The following is an 18,306-nucleotide window of genomic DNA, read 5'->3' on the forward strand; positions in this document are numbered from 1 at the left end:
CCCCCCATTTTTTCTATATTATTGTTGCACCAACCCACCAGAACAACTTTCTCCTGCTGTGTTAACTGTACAGGGCACTAAACCTGTTTCTGATTCAAACCAGTGTAAACATTTTCTGAACTACTTGGTGGTATGTGGTTGAATGGGGGGCTGTTTTTGTTATCAGAGGGCATCTGTATGGGAATGTGAAAGGGTTCAAAAAACATCTGCCAGAAAAACACAACTCCAGGTCAGTGTATCCTATAACAGAGGTCATTATTAGCTATAATATATATATACGGGGTGGCCAGGTTTTAGTCTGTGGCCTTTCCTTTGTGGCTGATCAGTGTACATCCTTTTAATCAAATTCGTCCAGCTCTATCAGATTTTGCCTTATTATTGTTTCGGTGTGGAACAGCTGCACAACGCATTTCCCTGCACGTTATACCTGCATGTATAACTGTGTTTGTGACCAGTAAAGACCTTGAATCCTCTTTGAACTGCAGTAATGGTCAATAAAATATCACATCGATTTGCTTCATCTGCCTGTGAATAGTATGTAAATAATAAACAAGCTTTTATTACAGGAAGACAATAAACCACATAACACAAGGGATGTATTTTCAATTTAATTTCTTTTAATATAATCTTATTTACATGGTATTTGTTCATAAATGTTTAGTACATAGTAAGTTACAATACTTTTGCATCCATTACACAGTGAACTCAGACCCTAGGATGCAGATTGAAATGATCCTGCGTAACAGTCTTCAATCTACAACAGATCCAAACATTTTTCCACGTTGATCGCTCAACATTTAGGTTTTTGATTTCATTCACTTCTATGGAGCAGTAACGACTGTTAAGAGACTCATTCGCGGTGGTCTTGAGGATGACGACTGCTTTGCCTAACATTCGGGCTCTGGAGAAGAAAGATGGGCACAGACACATCAGGGCCACGAAGAATTTAAAAAACAAGGTGGTGAAGTGGTTGATGAAACATGTATAAAAAGGCTTAAGAAATTTCTATTATACACGTCATGTGTAACCAAAGAATTCCTGAAGCTAACTCCTTTGCATCTTCACGGCTCATTTTGGAAAAAAAAAACAAACACATCCAGGTCATGCCCATGAACCTCTCAGTTAGTCAGCACAGTCAGATGTTGTAACTGGGGCTGGGAAAAGCCACTTCCCTTTCACTTCAATAAACGTAACATGGCATTTAAAACACCGACACACTGACAGTCTTCATACACTGACGAGAGCATTTCTCAGCAGAAATATGAATGTTAAAAAAAAATGTAACAAGACTCATTAAAACCCACTCTGAGAGTCGCGTGTGAATGAACCCTTCAGCTCTGGTAGGAGGGGGCGATGAAGAGATTAGTGTGGGCTCCTGGTAGAGCAGATAGCAGCTTGGTCAGTAATCACTTAGTAATAAATAATAAAATATCAGAGTGGATCAGAGTGGTCGCAGATACAAACAGAAGAGACAAACAAGTTACCAAACAGAGGAGCAGGCTCATTTGATCGTTTTTACAGCGTAACTGAGTGCCATGCCTGACACAAACACACACACACACACACACACTCTCACTCACTCTCTCACCAACTCACGTGCGCACTCACGTGAACATGCGCACATTCTGACATACAACAGTGGTTAAACATGAAGCATGAATACTAGTCAATCAGTTTGTCAGACAGAAAGACAGCCTCTGCCTTGTTCTTTACAAATCTGATCTCAGCGTCTCTGTTCACAGGCTCGTGTGTGATTTGCTGATTCCGTCCGAGGACTTCGAGTGCGACTGGAGTTTCCTGTGGGGTTAGACATTCGGAAGAATGACATCATAGCTTGGAGAAAACGAAGGATAAAAAATCCTTCTTAAAACCTTTGAAAAAATTTAAAATATTTTTTTTCTTTTTTTTGTTTTCCTCTCCTGCTGGGTTTCCTCCTGTAACCCAGAGCAGTTCGGTGGCAAGAGACTGTGTGTTCTTAAGTTGCTTGGATGCTCCGTATACTCCGTGTATACTTGATATTCTGTTGGTGTGTATGCATACATGTAAAATGTCAAATAGTTGTGTGCAAGTGCTAGCGCAAATGTGATTATGTGTACGTTGGCTCCGGTTGTGGATTCACTCCACAGCGAAGCCACAGGTCTCCTCCACGGCCGTCAGCAGTTTCTCATAAAGTTTCTCGTAAGACTCGTAGGGAGGGATGTCTATCCTGTTGAAACTAGAGCCGGAAGAGAAACAACAGTTATCTGAAATGTCACAGAAATGCAGATATAACAAGCATCTGTTATGCGTCCTCACCATGTGTGAGCCTTGGGTAGGTTGTCTGTGTTGGCGTCTATCAAATGGATGGTGAAGAGCCTTGGTCCTGCAGAACCTGTAGAACCTTACACACATACATTCTAGTTATCACTGCTCTACTCTGGTGAACAGCACACGTATCAGTCTTTAAACACAACAATGTCGACGTCTACCAAACTAACGTAGGTGATGTTTTTCTGCTGGCCTTCAGATGTAAGTGAAATAACTAGAAATGCACATTGAACAGTGTGTTCTCAGAGTGTGTTTGCCTCTCAGCTTCTTGTACTAACCTACAGCGGCAGTGACTGGCTGGTTATTGTATTTACTTATCTTTAAGAAAACTAATGAATTACTTCATTTTAATGGTAAAACAAAAATGCCAAACATTAGTCGTTTACAGCTTTTCAAACGTGAAGTTTGTCTTTACCAGATATGACAGTAAACTGAACATCTCACAGCTACTCGTTGGACAAAAACCTAAAGATCACCTTAGAATCTGGTCAATTCCTACTGGATGTTTTTGGATGTTTTATGTAATTTTGTCTAATTTGTGTTTTAACTTGTATGCAAGACAGATAAAGTGAATGAGTGAAACAAATGCTGGTTTCAGATGAATGCGGTGATGGAGGTGCGTTCTCCGAGCCAGTGCATGACCCACCCTGCAGCGCTTTGAAGCCTTGTAGTGGGACCCGTGTGGAGCCTGTGACAAACTGCAGGAGGCGTCCTCTCCTCTCCTCACTGAAGGCCTCCACCGCCTGCCAGAACCACCGCACCACGTTGCTTTCACTTGTGCAGTGTTTCAGACGAGTGTTGGTCTTCCAGTCCGCAAGATCTATCTTCCCTAGTCCACCAATGATCAGCTGGAGGGATTTAAAGAAAACAGGAGGCAGAGCGTGAACATGTTGAACTAAAACTCAGCCTGGGTGATAAAATGATATATACACTGGGGATAGAGACGCAAGAAAAGTGTTTGATAGACAGTCAGAGTTTCGCATATACGCATCAGATGCAAACCAAACGGCTGCATGAACAAATCCCATCCCTCCACGGCTCATTAACAGCCTATTCTATTCCTTGATAATGGAGCGCGCTGCTCTCTGTCGCTATTCTTATGGCTTGCAGGTCTTCTGAGGCGCACCAGTTTTTAGATGTCTGGGTCTCGAGTCATTCCTGTCTGTGGCTGCAGACCTCTCTTGGGGCGAGTGTACGGCTGGTAGGGACCAGTCATTGTCCTCGCAAAAACGGGCTTCACAGTCAAAAGGCTCTGGTCGCCCTCCGTGAACCTCCAGAAACGTGACTGGCTTCTTTATTTAATGTGAATGAACGTGAGGTAGTTGTTCTTTCTCTATTTATGTTTTGTGTGTTTTCATGACTGTGTTGACGTTACGGTTATTACCTGTGTACCTGGATAAATAGGTGGTGATATTCACAATAAACCTTATAAAAAGAGGTCAATAAAAATGATCAATAACTATCCTACCCACTGAATTAATGACACCGAAGAAGTTTACTGTCTTTTTCTTTATGTGCACAGAAGAAAAACTGGGTTGAATTTTATGCAAATGTGCTAAAATTCATAGAAATATTTATATCAGCTTTCTTGGTTCATTATAAATACTGACTGTTCACATACGAGACGGTTACCTCGAGTTCTTTATGGTCGAAAGGTTTGAGCAGGTGTTGTGGGATGAGCTCGCTGAATCCTTTCTGCAGCGCCAGAAACTGGGCCTCGATTCCACGCATAAACCTCCAGTTCACGTACAGTCTGAAAAATAACACCAGCAGCACAGGACACATGAATACGCTGCATGTGAGTGAGTTCTTCACCTGGAGCACAGTTTGGATAAGGACGAGCAAACTGATGGCAGACATTACCTGACATACTCCTTCTTATTCTCCTCAGTCACGGGGATATTGCGGCCATTAGGTTTGAGTTCATGTTGTAAGAACTTCCCGAAGGCGTTGTGCTCCACACAGAAGGTGTGATCGAGGACTGAAGTGATGTCGTTCTCTCTGCAAACACAACAATACGATCAATAACGGTGAACTAAAGAAATCAGTTCAAACAGCGACAGAATTAGTTTCTGACAGAAAGCGTCCTGCTGACAGACGGAGCTGATCTAGTTGGATTTGCTCACAGGATCCAGACGAGGCTCTTGTGCAGCTCGGGGTCGGTGGTCTCCAGGTCATTGAGCTGGATGGGTTTGCCTAGCAGCTGTTTGTAAAAAGGCAACGTGAAGCTCCCGTTGATGTAGTGACCGTGGAAAACCGCCAGGCCCATCACACGTCCCACAAAGTGAAAATATGACAGGTGGTCCTTCAAAAACAACAAACAGGGAGTCAGACATGGATGTGGGCTCCCCCTCAGTGTGCGCTTCTGGTTGTGTACTCACAGGATTGATGGAGGAGTCGGGGTTTATCTGTAGTGTGTAGATGTTGTCTGTGGAGTACTGGAACAGGCCGTAATAGGGGTTCAACATTTCATGACACAGCAGATACAGCCATTCCCTGCATACAACCACCACATCGTTAGCCGACAGTCACACAGAGCTCAGTAGATCAAGAACAAGACACAATGAAAAAGCCAGCTGATGACACAATGCTAGCTATGATGCAGGCTGTCTATACATTAAGTACTCTTGTTAATAGGTTAGGAACGCTGATTAACCCTTAAACCGGCCACAGATTTGAAAGACATGTTATGTTTAATAAAAAAAATCAACAAGTTTAAACCATTTGTCAGCCAGAAACTGTAAAAACAGGAAGAATCTAAAGGGCCTTGAACTACTCTTCTCTGACATGAGGTTTGTCAGAAAACCTGAGCAAAGATGTGCATAAGTCTGTTAACAGTGACATTTAATCAAAAGCACTTTATTCTACAAACACAACATGTGGCGCTCCTCTGTGCAAACCCTGAAGTCAGGGAATCAGCAGACCAACAGTCACATGATTCACTCAGGACGTGTTCACACAGGAAAATAATCCAATATGTACAAAGTAAATTATCAATAATATTTAGAGTCTTTATGTTTTTTCTAGTATTGGTAACACCTGCAAGCAGCACTTGGAAAAAAGAAGCTGTATTTGCTGATTCTATTTTTTTTTCTCCAGAATTTGCTGAATAAATAACCACAAATAATAAAAGCGCTTGTGGCTCAGAGGGTTAACTGATGTTGTCTTCTTCCTGTTCATACAGTAATAAGATGCCAGCAAACAATGTATTTGTGAAAGAGCAGGATTTCCCCAGGAGGAGGATGGTGTATGTCTCAACAAGCTGTACATGTAATATGAATCTCACATAGAGTCAAATATAAGAAGAAATAATTCTTTTTCCTCTGGTTAAGATTTTAGTGTTTTCTGTGTGTGTTTTTTCATAAACACCTGCCAGATGTTGCTCATGACCAGAACATGTCACTAAAAAGCTTCTTCTTTTCCTTTCCTTCCACCTTAATATAATTCTAACGTGTTAAACTATAATATCAGACACTGAGACGTTTGCTGACTGAAGTCAACAGTCTAATAACGTAGCATTCAGAAGCATAACTACTGATAGATGTGAACAGCTGATCACCTGGCCACGCCGCCATAATCCAGGCCCTCCTCTCCCCTGAACTTCACCATCAGGCGTTTCTTCAGGTCTTTGGGTCTCATCTTCATTATCTGTCGATAGGACTCCTGTTTAAACACACACACAGTGTTAATACACACAGCATGTTACACACATACACACTATCACAGAGCAAACAAAGAACACAACGCATCCTTCTAGATCCATCCATCATCTCTACACCTTCATCCTCACTAGGGTCACAGGGGGCGGAGCCTATCCCAGCTGACTCAGGGTGAAGGCAGGTTCACCTGGACAGGTAACCAGTCTATCACAGGGCTACACTTAGAGACAGACAACCAAGCACACTCACATTCACACCTACGGACAATTTACAATCACCAATTAACCTCAGCATGTTTGTGGACTGTGGGAGGAAGCCGGAGAACCCGGAGAGAACCCACGCTGCACGGGGAGAACATGGAGACTCCACGCAGGAAGATCCCGGGTGTCCTCACCGGGACGCCAACCGGCGACCTTCTAGCTGCGAGGCGGCGGTGCTAACCACTGAGCCACCTTTTAGATCCGTAGTTTATTGACATGTCCAACCAGTGCTTCTGTGTTTCCTCCTTCAACACCTGGACTCACCTCAAAGATCTCCTCTCGGGACACTTCTATGCGACAGTGTCCCGCCTGAGGCTGCTGCAGCGACAGTTCATGGCGGAGCAGCTTCAGCTTGTGCACCAAGTCTCTCTCGTAGCGCGCCGAAACATCTCCGTCTCCTCCTCCACCGCTCACTCCTCCGCCTCCGCCCTCCTCGCCCCCCACGTCCATCTGGGGGGCCTGAGAGGATTCCTTCGCTTGGGACTGCTGGCTGGAGGTGGAAGATGTAGAAAAGGAGCACCGGGAAGAGATGGCATGATGAAAGGGAAGCTGGCCAGGCGGGACAGCAGACAGGATTACACACTGTGCATTCAGCCACAGCAGCTAAATCTACGATAAGCCCGCATTTCTGTAAATCACACAATACAGCACTAATAACCGAGCCGATGAGTATTAGTGGGTCATGTTCAGATCCAGTCTGAGTTCAGCATTACAGCGGTGACAGATTAGATTAACGACAGATTAGTCTTAAAAACCACTTATGGTGCATGTGCCAGAGATGTCTTCACCCAGGTGTACGCTGCTGCTGCGAGTGACATTCATTCACAGAGTGCATGTGCGCCTGTACCTGATGATGGTGTGCAGGCGCGGGTCTGTGAACTGTGTGGTTCGGTTGTTGTGGTCCACAAAATAGATTCGCCCGGACACGGTGCTTCGGACCTCCCAGCCCACCGGCAATGGCCCCAGTTCTTCACAGCTCACACTGGCCAGGTCCCTGCACCAGGGACAAGTGAGCTGACTGAGACTAGAGCGCTTTCAATCCGCCTCCCGTCTCCAACTGCTCTGCATCTACAGACTATCTGTTCTCAGGGACTCTTAGTGACCTAAACGCAGACTTTGGGGCCACTAGAAAGTAATCTGAGATTTTCTCTTAATCTGCTGGCATAATTAGTGCAGAACAAAATAACGACATGGATTTTCAACCCAAGCAGAAAGTGTTTGTGTGTCAAGAGACAGCGTTAGTTCTAGTTGCTGTTGGTCATTTGTTTAGTAGAGCATGAGGTGATCCCAACATGGAACTGAGCGTCTATCTTTATACAGTTTTAAATTAATTTAACGCCACATCCACGCTAACAATTTGTAAAGCGGAATAACCCTTTAACCATCTGAACCCGGTGACCTGCTGGCCAGTTTGAAAGGCACGGGATCTTTAAAAAATGTTATCAGAGCAAGAAACTGTAGAAACAGACAGAATCGATTTGAACTTTTATGGTCTTGAACCTGCTCATCAGTCGTGTGCCGCTCTGCAGGAGAACTGAACCAAATGTAGACTTCAAATCAGACGTCATCTAAATCACTTTATTCTACATGTTTTGCACCAGATCTTGGAAAAAAAAACTAAAAAAACTAGAGCTCCTCTGTGCAACTGTGAAACCACGACTGACTCAGCAGCAACCAACAGAACTGCAGGCTGTGTTTGCACAGAGCAGACAGAAGTATGGGAGGTAATTAAAAATGCAAGAGGCAAAATACCAATAGCATGTAGACACTCCATTTTTCTAGTGTTGGTAACGTCTGGACACTTGGAAAAATGCTGTACATGCTTGTTTGTTTGTCTTGTGTCTACCTCTAGCCATGGTTGTGCTGCTTCCACAACAACCAGCAACAGTTTGGGGTTCAGAGGGTTAAACAACACAACATGATTAAAGTTCAGTGTATTCGCTCAGTAATCCTGAGCACTGCCTATGTGGGGTGATTTGTTCTGCTCTTTACATGTGTTATATTCTTCTCCATCTGCTGCCTCAATGACCAAGTCTCTTTTTGGGATTTCACCTCTTTTCAAACTGGACTGGACCTTAGGTCTGGCGGTGTAATCATACCGTGGTATCCGAGGGTCGTGCCAGGTGCTGACGCCCGTCTGCGTGTGAAGGAAGTACACCTGGCCCTGCACTGTTGTTCGCTGCTCTGTTTTGACAAGAAAGACACCGTGTGAGCTTAGAAATTTAACATACGAGGGTCAGATTATCCAGAGGAGCACCACAGAGTGGTCGGAGAAGCTCTGACTGACCGTATCCTTCTGGCAGATCAGGCGGCTGGTGCCCGTGAGGTCTGTTTTGCGGAGTGTGGCCATGACCTCTGGAGTCCTGCCCTCTGATTCGCTGAGTCGGAAGACGGCTCTCCTGGCTGGGTGAGTCTAGCCGGCAGTTCCCGCCCCCGGCAGCACCAGTGGAGTCGGAGTAGGGCAGCGGCTCTTCACTGAAACATCCTTCAAACACAGGGCTGTAGAAACACAGAAAACCACACAGTGAACTCACATGATGGGTCAACTACTCTTTATTAAGAACCCAGAGTGACAGAGGGAAGGGGAGGATCGGATATATGAATACGAAACTGATCCTGGAGCGCCACAAGAACCCAAAATGGAACAAGACAAACAAGGGACAAGACAGGATTTTAAAGTTGGTGTATGACATCGGCACCATGAACATGTGGCGTCTCACTCACCCGTCATTTTCCAACAGTCCTCTACAGTCCACTACCGGTCCTCCACTACCGATGCGGTCTCGTGTCTGTAAGCTTACTGTAAACAAGCAGGAGGTTCAGGTCAGAGAGCCGATAATGCAGCAGAGTGGGGGGTACAACATGCATGTAGTGAAGCCTTACCAACTATCTGGCCCCGCACTGCATCGCTGTCAGACGGGTTCAGCTTACATAGATCTAGACGCTGGTCTGGAAGGGGAAGTAAACACAGGTTTTACTTGACTAGACTGTACTGAGTGGAAATTTGTGTATCTCAAATCAGAGGGCTAAAATAAACCACCCCAGACAGACTTACATCCTGTGTCTTTTAGTCTGCTGATGGCATTGGAAAGCAGTCGTATGCAGCCAAGAAAACCTGCTCCCTGTCGCTTGTGGATCTTTTTGTGGTTCCATATACTGATGGTGATGGAGTCTGTCTTTCCAATGTAGCTAAAAACAACAACAGACACGTTATCGTATCTCAGTCTCTCTGCTGCAGGTTGTTCAGCATCATCTAGAGTCAATAAGCTTTTTCACACAACCAATAAATAAAACATGAAGCGTCTCTGAACGGCTGTTTAAAGACAAAGAAGTAATCTGCTATAAAACTATAATTCCCAATAAGAAAACACACGTCATAAATAATCAGATTTCAATTTTAAACACTGAAAATTTTGCAGGTGTTTAAAGACAACGTGAGCATGAACCCGTGGATGTACATCAGCTGTGTGTGTTGTGGGGAAGACTCACAGGTCGTAGTGCTGATTCCATTTGGGGTCCAGTGTGCTCTTGACTGTGTCTGTAGAGTGGCATTGGCCTGATCCGTCCACCACAACCTTGGCAAATGGATCTGGCAAGCCTGTATGCACACACACAAGTCAACATGATCAGGAGCTTCTACATCAGTATATCACAATTAGGAAAAAAAAGGCTTTAAGCATTAAAAATATTCAAACCGGTTTAAGTTCTGCTAATATACAATCTTATCTGTACCTTTACTGAGACTGGGCTGCAGTGTGAAATAGCATACAGCAATGTAATAGCATATTCTGTTTCTGTTAGTACAGGAAGTATGTACGTGTCTACACAGCTGTGATCAGAAGTCTCACTGCGCTTGTAAAGACCATGGCTATCATGTCAGTTTGAGCTTCCAATGACTCTAACAGCTCCTACCTTTTGGATTTTTTTCTTTCATCGATTTATTATATCTCTTTTGCAAATATGAAGACATCTCTTGGGTTAAACATATACATACAGCAACCTGAATGATCCGTTCTGGTGAAGTAGACAGTTGTGGTAATCAGATTTTCTTTGTCTTATGTCCTCTTTACCTGCTGTGAGTGATTATGATTGACTACAGCTCTAAGCCAATTTAAACGTTTACACTGATTGGACTCAGTCACAAACACCACGGTGGGAAAGTCTGAGGAGCTCAGCAAAGGTCAGAGCAGCTACAGATCCTAAGTTCATCTGTGCAAACAGCTATTTGTCAGCATAAAGTGCATGGCACAGTTGCTGCCACGATCAGGAAGAAAACACGAGCTACACCTGCTGCTGGGAGATAATTGGTCAGGACGGGTCAAGAGTCAACCAAGAGTCAACCAAGAATCACCAACATGCAGGTCTGCAGTGAATTAGAAGCTGCTGGGACACAGATGTCAGCATCAGGTGTGTTTAACACCACCATGGGCTGGGAGGCTGAATCCCTTCCTCCAGAAACAGCACCTGAAGGCTTGACTGAACTCTGCTGCTGATCACATGGGCAAAGAAAGGAGGAAAGCCGTGTGGTCAGATGAAACAAGAAGCGAGCTGTTGGCCTCCTTTAGAGGAGAGCAGGTGAGGTCTTTAACCCCAGAGTATTCTGCTCTGAGGCTGTTTTGGTGCAGCTGGACCTGGTGCTTCACACAAAGTCAATGGAATAATGAAGAAGGAGGAACATTCTTCCTAAAAAACTTAAAATCATCAACCAGAAGGTAGGTTCTCTGACACGATTCGGTGTTTTAACACAACACTGACCCCAAACACACATCAAAAGTGGTAAAGAAATGGCTAAATCTGGCTTAAATTAAGGTTTTAGACGGATTTCCCCAAAGTCCTGAATGAAACACCAGACCCTGTGGAGTGTGATGAAGAAACCAGTCTGTGTAGGTAAACCAGCACATTTAGCTGAACTGGACCATATCTGTCAAGAGGAGTGGTCAGAGATAAACCCAGAAGCTGGTGGACAGCTGCCGATAGCGTGCAGTAGAGGTGACGACAGCCACGGACCTCTAACCAAACATTACCATTACCTGGTGTTTATATGTGACCCAGCAGATTTGTCATATCTCCAGAAGACCTACAATAAATTTAGAAAACAACCAAACGCCCGATTGTTTGTGGCAAAGAGCCGTTTGTTTTACAGAAAGTTCAGAGCTCTCGGAGTCATTGGAAACTCATGGCTGCCATGACATACATACACTGTTACTCACAACCGTATGTATTTTTTACTTCCTAAAAATAGGTGTTGGCCCAAAAATCTAATATCGGTTAGGCTCTGATCCAAACAAAAATAAAAATTTGGCATGCTCGGGGAAGCTTTGCAACCTTGAACCAAGCCCTGACTGTGGGCTGACCCAGTCAGGGGTATTATGATATTATGGTGCTATCACAGGTCAGCAGCTCTCACTCAGCTCAGCAGATCAGGAACATCAATATCACTCTGGTACCAGCGCCGCTTCTCATGACACATACAGGCTTCTATTGAAAGATATGACCTGACTGACTACATACAGCAGGTTATCACACTTACTACTGAACGGTCTGCAGGAGATTTATATTCAAGGTCTGAGTTCAGAAACAGGTTACAGCAAAAAACACATGAACATACATTCAGCTGGTGGTTCAAACGGCACCGCTCGCCTGCAATCATCTGCATCAGTGGAACTTCTGAACTTTAACGTGTAATTACACCACAGCTGTCTTTGAGAAGCCCTCTGTCGTATACAATCATCACAACGTAGGAATTCTGCATGTGAAAAAGATCATAATGAGAGTACTTACGAAAGAAGTCTTTCTTTGCGAGGTTCTTGGCACATAATACTGCAAAAGAGAAGAAAAAAAAAACATGAATAAAATGCCCCACACACAAACATGCAGCTATCCTCACAGTGTGTAGGACGCTGTCGGAGGAGGGAGAATGCTGGTTAGGATAATATATGAATGCCAGAGGATGGTAATGAGCAGGAGAGCCTATACGACATGCAGACAGAGGGAGCAGCTAAGATCAGGCTAGTGTCAGGATCACTGCTCACACTCGTACATACAGACAGGAGCCACCCACTGCCAGAGTGGGAGAACGCCTGACCTGGTGCATCCCTTCTCTGAATCCAGAAAGCAAAGCTCAAACTGACTAAGACTTTGTGAATTGATGAGTGTGTGCAAACTATTATGTATTTGTAAGTGGGTGGATGCAGTTTCTTGATATTTGTTTGGGGCACATGTCACTCCAGGTCAACACAACGGATCCACACACAGTTTTCAGAAACACTCCAGTGCTGGTACAAGGCCGTGTGGATAACAAAAGACATCATCATGTTTGCATTCATGGCTGATGTACGGCACTACAGAGTGCAGCAATGTACCGTACAGTGTACCAGGAATAATAGTTTAGCTGAGACTTAACGAACATTTCTGAACATTTGCATTTATCTCACACTACCCGAAGCAAACAAACAAACAAAACATTTCTACGACACTCACCACATTATCCTAAGTCCTCGACTAAACTGTGGTTTTACTGTCCAGCAAACTCTTCCCAAAAGATCAGCTGATCATGAGGGGAAAGAGAGTCAAAGTTTTATGTATTGAACCAATAATTTTAACTCATCAGCCTCATAAATCTGAACAAGGACGTCCAGAACCGGATCAAGTATTTAGTGTATGTCAGATCCTCCATCCATCATCTCTACACCTTCATCCTCACCAGGGTCATGGGGGGTGGAGTCTATCCCAGCTGACTCAGGGTGAAGGCAGGTTCACCTGGACAGGTAACCAGTCTATCACAGGGCTACACTTGTGATAGACTGGTAGACTTGTTCTGGCCGTCTTAATCAATGTCAAGTAATCCAACAGCTACTAGCAGTGACTAAGAACTGCAGTTTTCCTGCTTCTCAGTAACAGATGACGGCAAATCTGAACTGAATCTTTGAGTTGGACGTATTTTTAACTTTCATTAGTTGCAGATGATGACACTGGTGGTTCTCCTGTCAGCTAAGAACAGGAAACGGAGGCTACAATTCACACAGGCTCCATAAAACTGGACAATAGAAGATTGGAAAAATGCTGTCTGGTCTGATGAGTCGGGATTTCTGCTGCGACATTCAGAAGCTAAGGTCAGAGTTTGGCACAAACAACATGAAAGCACGGATCCATCCTGCCTTGCATCAACACTTCAGGCTGCTTGTGGTGGTGTAACGGTGTGGCTGATATGTTTTGGCACACTAAGGCAGGTTTGAAGGCTAAAGAGGGTCCAACCAAGTACAAGCAAGGTCTACCTAATGAAGTGTCCGCTGAGGGTAATTTTAGCCTCATTTTCTGCTGTTCATGGTCGTCTGAGGTCAAAACATGTACCGCAACACTCACCTGTATCCAGGTGAGAGACGGGTGTTTAATGGATCTGTGGCCAGTTAGAGCTGAAGCAACACACTGACTAATTATTACACCCATTTTGATCATAACTTAATTTGGTAATTTTCAAACCCAAAACATCATTTATTTCCTGCTTCTCTCTTCAGTAGCTCATGAACTTGCAGCTGTTCTCTGGTTCTTTGCAGATTTCTCTGGACTTCAGACTGTTGATCAAAGAGAGCATAAAGTTTAAGATGCTATATTTATTCATGTTTGACTATTTTGTTGTCTCTTTATTCTCTCTCAGATGTCATCAGTTTGAGCTTCATCTGTGTCCTTAGTCTTCTCTCTTGTCTCTGTGGCGTGATCAGGTATCGTCCTGTCGTCTGTCCCATCTACTTTGTCCCAGGTAACCAGCCTATCCCAGCTGACTCAGGGTGAAGGCAGGTTCACCTGGACAGGTAACCAGTCTATCACAGGGCTACACTTAGAGACAGACAACCAAGCACACTCACATTCACACCTACGGACAATTTACAATCACCAGTTAACCTTAAGGCTTAATGTTGGTAACGTGTACATTTCAGGGATGAAGACTGCTGACACTCTCTGAACTCAGCAGAACAAAGCGCTATGAAACTGGTCCTAATTGATTCGTTACATCACCTAAACTATCCCACGAGGTCCAGTTAAAATCCGGCAGGACAGTCATCTAGGAAGTTAGTCAGGCAGCCGGCGGTTTAGGATGTGGTGAGTGTGGTGGTGTAGATGTGTCTGGTGCAGCCCGGTCTACTTCCTGTGATTAACCCATGGAGAATGGCTGCAGGATATCCTTCCCTCTTCTCAGTCAACCCCTTCCATTCCTCCTGCTTCTGACTCACACATTCCACACGGAAACCTCATCTTTTCGACAGACAGAGTGAAAGAAAGGCAGCGAGAGAGGTAGAGAATCAAGTTTCTAATCTCTGCCTCCTCTATCAGGCTCGCAGGAGCTGTCACTACTGAGCCACCATCTCTCACCAGAGATACAAGACACCCCTAATTTCACCCCATCGCTCCTTCTTCTGTGGCGCTGAATGTGTCTCAGGAAATTCCTCATTCTGCCAAGGTCATGGCTGGTAAAGGCGCACACAGCAGCGGCTCAGCTGGTTCTCTATTCCCACACTGCCGTTTCCTTTTTGGTATTGATGACCTCTATGTGTTAAAAAAAAAAACAGCCTGAGAGTGTACGTGTGCAGTAAAATGACCCATGTGAGACTACAACAATGTCACTTCCTATACGACCTTCTCCTCTCAGCTCCAGAAACAAGGCAGTGGCTGCTAGGTGAGTGAACAAATATCTCACCTACTTAACTGGAGTAGCATCCAAACACACACCCACAGGATGACGACCGGCTTCTTCAGCTCACCGTAACACAAAGACATTAAGCAAGCTTAGGCCGATCTCATATCAGCTGTTAAAGAAGGAAAAGGTTGAATTATTTGGCACTGCCTCACTGCTGTGCGCTGTCTAATCAGTGGCGTCACATTAAAGAGCTCTTTATTCATATTTTTATTTTGTGAGCGTCTGTGAACGTGTTTCTACAGAAGTACATGCAAGTGAGAGGATTAGAAGTGCTAATACTGATCATAAGCACACGATTCCTCTTCCTGCCTCTCCGTCACAGTCACTACAGCTACCTTTTGTGTCCTTTCCGTTTTATTCTCCTGGACTTTTCTAAACTTTAGCTATTCCTCATACTTTCACTCTGCCCTCTTTACAGCTTTTTCCCTCCCTCATCGCTTGTGAGTGCCACAAGTCACCTGTTGTCCTGCCGCTGCTCTGCCCCGGTGATTAGGCCAGTAAGTGTTCAATCCAACTAGCTGGCACTTAAACCTGAGCAGCACGTGTTGGGTGTTTTGGCAAGAGGATTATACGACAACTTTTTGGGATAGAATCCTAATTATACCCCAGATTTATCTGAAGTCCCGTGATCACGTGACTGTTTTTGAGCATATGGTTGCCTGGACACGTCATCTCAAGGTTAAAGGGAAACTCACACATCTCTGCATCCTGTTGTCACTTTAAATTTACTCCAGGTGATGATTTGCATCTTCGTGGCTTTTAAGCTTCTTTCAGGCTGTTGGTCCGCCGCCCACTGGTCCTTATCCTTTGTCTGCCAAACTGTCTACTGTCTACAAAATGTGTAAGTAGGTGAGCATGTCATTCACCTGCTTCCCAGGTGAGTCTCTTGTCCTGCAGACGAACAGCAGCTCCACTGTCGTGGATCGTAGTCTCATTAAGGCCAGACTTCAGAGCATCCTGGTTCTGCTCTGTAGCATTGGTTAGCTTTGCGTAGAGCTGCAGGTTCTGGTTAGAGTGGCCCGCCGCCTCACAATGAATCCCCTCCCACAGCAGAATGAGGACTACAATCGCCAGCTGCAGTCCAACAGTGTTCCACGGGACAAGAGACTCGCTGAAGAGGCAGCTGAACCACACTGAGGACGGTCACAACAGCCACCTAGCTAGCTTATATCCATCGCTTTATCCTCGCGGAGGGCTGTGTGGGTGCTGGAGCCTATCCCAGCTGACTAAGGACGGAGGCAAAGCACACCCTGGACAGACCACCAGTCCATCGCAGGGCAACCACTCACATCCACACTCCACGGATAATTTAGAATCACCAATTAACCTGAGCGCCCAGTGAAAACCCACACAGGGAGGACACAGGACAATCCTAGACCAAGGCAGGACATACAAGATGGTAGGTGTCAGTGGGTTAGCTCTGCCTTAGCTTTCAACATAAATATCTGTATGTAGCATCTTGTATGGGCATCTGGAGCAGGTCATATTTAAATTAGGATTGTTCCCCTACGTGTTACTTTTAAGGGCAAATTAATCAAATACTCTTGAATCACTGATTCTTTCACTCAGTAAATGACACTTTTCACAATGAACTCCACTATTTACGAGCACAAACAGCTCTTTTCTGCTTGTTGACCTATTTATTGCTGGCATTGTGCCTTGTACTGACCATGCACCAGCATTCAAACCTGACTGTTAATGACCTAAAACATCACACCTACGCACATGTAAACAGCAAACACTCCTAAACAACACAACATCAGCTATCAAAGAGTGCTCAAGATCAGAGAAACTGACTAAATATTTGGTTCTTGTTTCCAGAAAGTGTTTCAGACTCACACACACACACAACTGGGTAATAAAGGAGCAGCGGCGCTAAAGGAGATGATTAAAAAAAGGCTTTTTCAGTGAGTATTCTATATAAAGCTCATTTATATCTTATTGAACCACATGATGAGAACTTTTCTCACATTCAGAGCAACTGCCTTTCAGCTAAACCGAAGCTTATCAGCTAAAAAAAGAAAATAATACAACAAGCGCCTCTTTTCCAGCTAAAAACTGTCTACATAGACACAACACGGTCTCTGAAATGTGAGCCATTGTTAAACTAGCCTGAGTCCCGGCCACAGACACACAGGCCTTTCTGATGTAGGCCAAACAAGCGCTCTCTCTGACAGACTAAACAGAGCTGGCTAGCCTGGCAGCATTGCGCTCCCATTGGCTCATGACACATTCCTCACCCAATTAGAATTCCACTCATACCTGTGGGGGCGGGGCACGATCCGGGGCAACAACCTCCGCATGCATCCGAGTTGAAATAATGAGTGACTGGGCTTCAGCTGACAATCATTTTCTTTTATAGTTAACTTTTCATTTTCTAATTGCTCTTCAAAATACCAGTGAAAAGATGACATCAAACAGCCAAACCTGACTTTCTACCAGGGAAGACTTAGTAAGCCTGAACATATTTAGATAAGAAGCCACAACCAGTACTTACTAATATGACTCATAACTGGGTTTGTTGGGTTACTTTTACATGAGCAGTCCAAACTTTTTTTTATGTACATTTCTTCCCTGTCTGCTTTGAACTTTATCTACTGATGCTTCTGTCAGCTAATATTCCTAAAACCACGTCAAACTACTGTACTGTGGGTTTGTCTGGCTAAATAACACATTAAGGGTCAACACAGATAAACTATAAGTGGGATAAGTGAAGAAGTGCGTCAGATCTTTGTGTCTAGTTTTTATCACAAAGGATTCCTGTTCTTCTCTCTTTGAAATCCCATTTTTTGGTTGTTTTTTTTAAAATGCATGAGAGCGTAGGAAAACAAACAGCACGTGGCATACACTATTAGGCCCCTATCAAACATACACTTCTCTCCATTAATCTGACAGCAGTTGAACGCATCAGCTTTGTGTTGCGATTGCAAATTTTAAAAGGACAAACTTAGTAACACCTCCAACACGGCACAAGCCTGAATCACACACCGTCACATTACAGGTGGACATGCACAAGTGACATGACGTGAAGTTGTGTGAAGCGACTGTTTCCGTATTTAAGCACCACAAACACACAGTTTGAGTGTAAAAATAAAAAATTGACAAGAAGACATTTGTCTCATTAATTTTTCCAAACAACTACACCTATTACAAACTGAGAAATAAAACTTTATTGTGAGGAACACAGACACTGCATCAGATTACTGAGACTCGCCAACAACCAGGGGTTTGACTAAACCTTAAGCTGAAGTTTATTTTGTTGCTTCTAGATGTTTGTAGGAGTATTTCCATCCATCCACCATCTACACACCTTAATCCTCACAAGGGTCATAGGGGGCGGAGTCTATCCCAGCTGACTCAGGGTGAAGGCAGGTTCACCTGGACAGGT

General features: G+C 44.3%; 1 protein-coding gene across 3 annotated transcripts in view; it reads right to left on the minus strand.

Annotated features, from left to right (window-relative positions):
- Positions 1-595: 595 nt before the first annotated feature.
- Positions 596-18,306, minus strand: part of smurf1 (SMAD specific E3 ubiquitin protein ligase 1) — a 19,957-nt gene continuing 2,246 nt past the window's right edge. Inside the window, exons 2-18 of one of the 3 annotated variants that reach the window (XM_008292018.1) lie at positions 12,008-12,046; positions 9,716-9,824; positions 9,282-9,415; positions 9,110-9,175; positions 8,951-9,026; positions 8,514-8,725; positions 8,326-8,410; positions 7,074-7,208; positions 6,491-6,716; positions 5,867-5,970; positions 4,689-4,803; positions 4,434-4,612; positions 4,171-4,308; positions 3,940-4,060; positions 2,954-3,155; positions 2,296-2,380; positions 596-2,215 (exon numbers count right to left, since the gene is read on the minus strand). In XM_008292018.1, the coding sequence (XP_008290240.1) occupies positions 2,116-2,215; positions 2,296-2,380; positions 2,954-3,155; positions 3,940-4,060; positions 4,171-4,308; positions 4,434-4,612; positions 4,689-4,803; positions 5,867-5,970; positions 6,491-6,716; positions 7,074-7,208; positions 8,326-8,410; positions 8,514-8,725; positions 8,951-9,026; positions 9,110-9,175; positions 9,282-9,415; positions 9,716-9,824; positions 12,008-12,046 (2,126 nt within the window). In that variant the 3' untranslated portion in view covers positions 596-2,115. Of the gene's footprint in view, positions 2,216-2,295; positions 2,381-2,953; positions 3,156-3,939; positions 4,061-4,170; positions 4,309-4,433; positions 4,613-4,688; positions 4,804-5,866; positions 5,971-6,490; positions 6,717-7,073; positions 7,221-8,325; positions 8,411-8,513; positions 8,726-8,950; positions 9,027-9,109; positions 9,176-9,281; positions 9,416-9,715; positions 9,825-12,007; positions 12,047-18,306 lie in introns of all 3 variants that reach the window. The other 2 variants (XM_008292017.1, XM_008292016.1) reach the window with 2 other exon arrangements.

This window comes from Stegastes partitus, unplaced genomic scaffold (assembly GCF_000690725.1).
Source record: "Stegastes partitus isolate 25-593 unplaced genomic scaffold, Stegastes_partitus-1.0.2 Scaffold779, whole genome shotgun sequence".
Classification (NCBI taxonomy): domain Eukaryota; kingdom Metazoa; phylum Chordata; class Actinopteri; family Pomacentridae; genus Stegastes; species Stegastes partitus.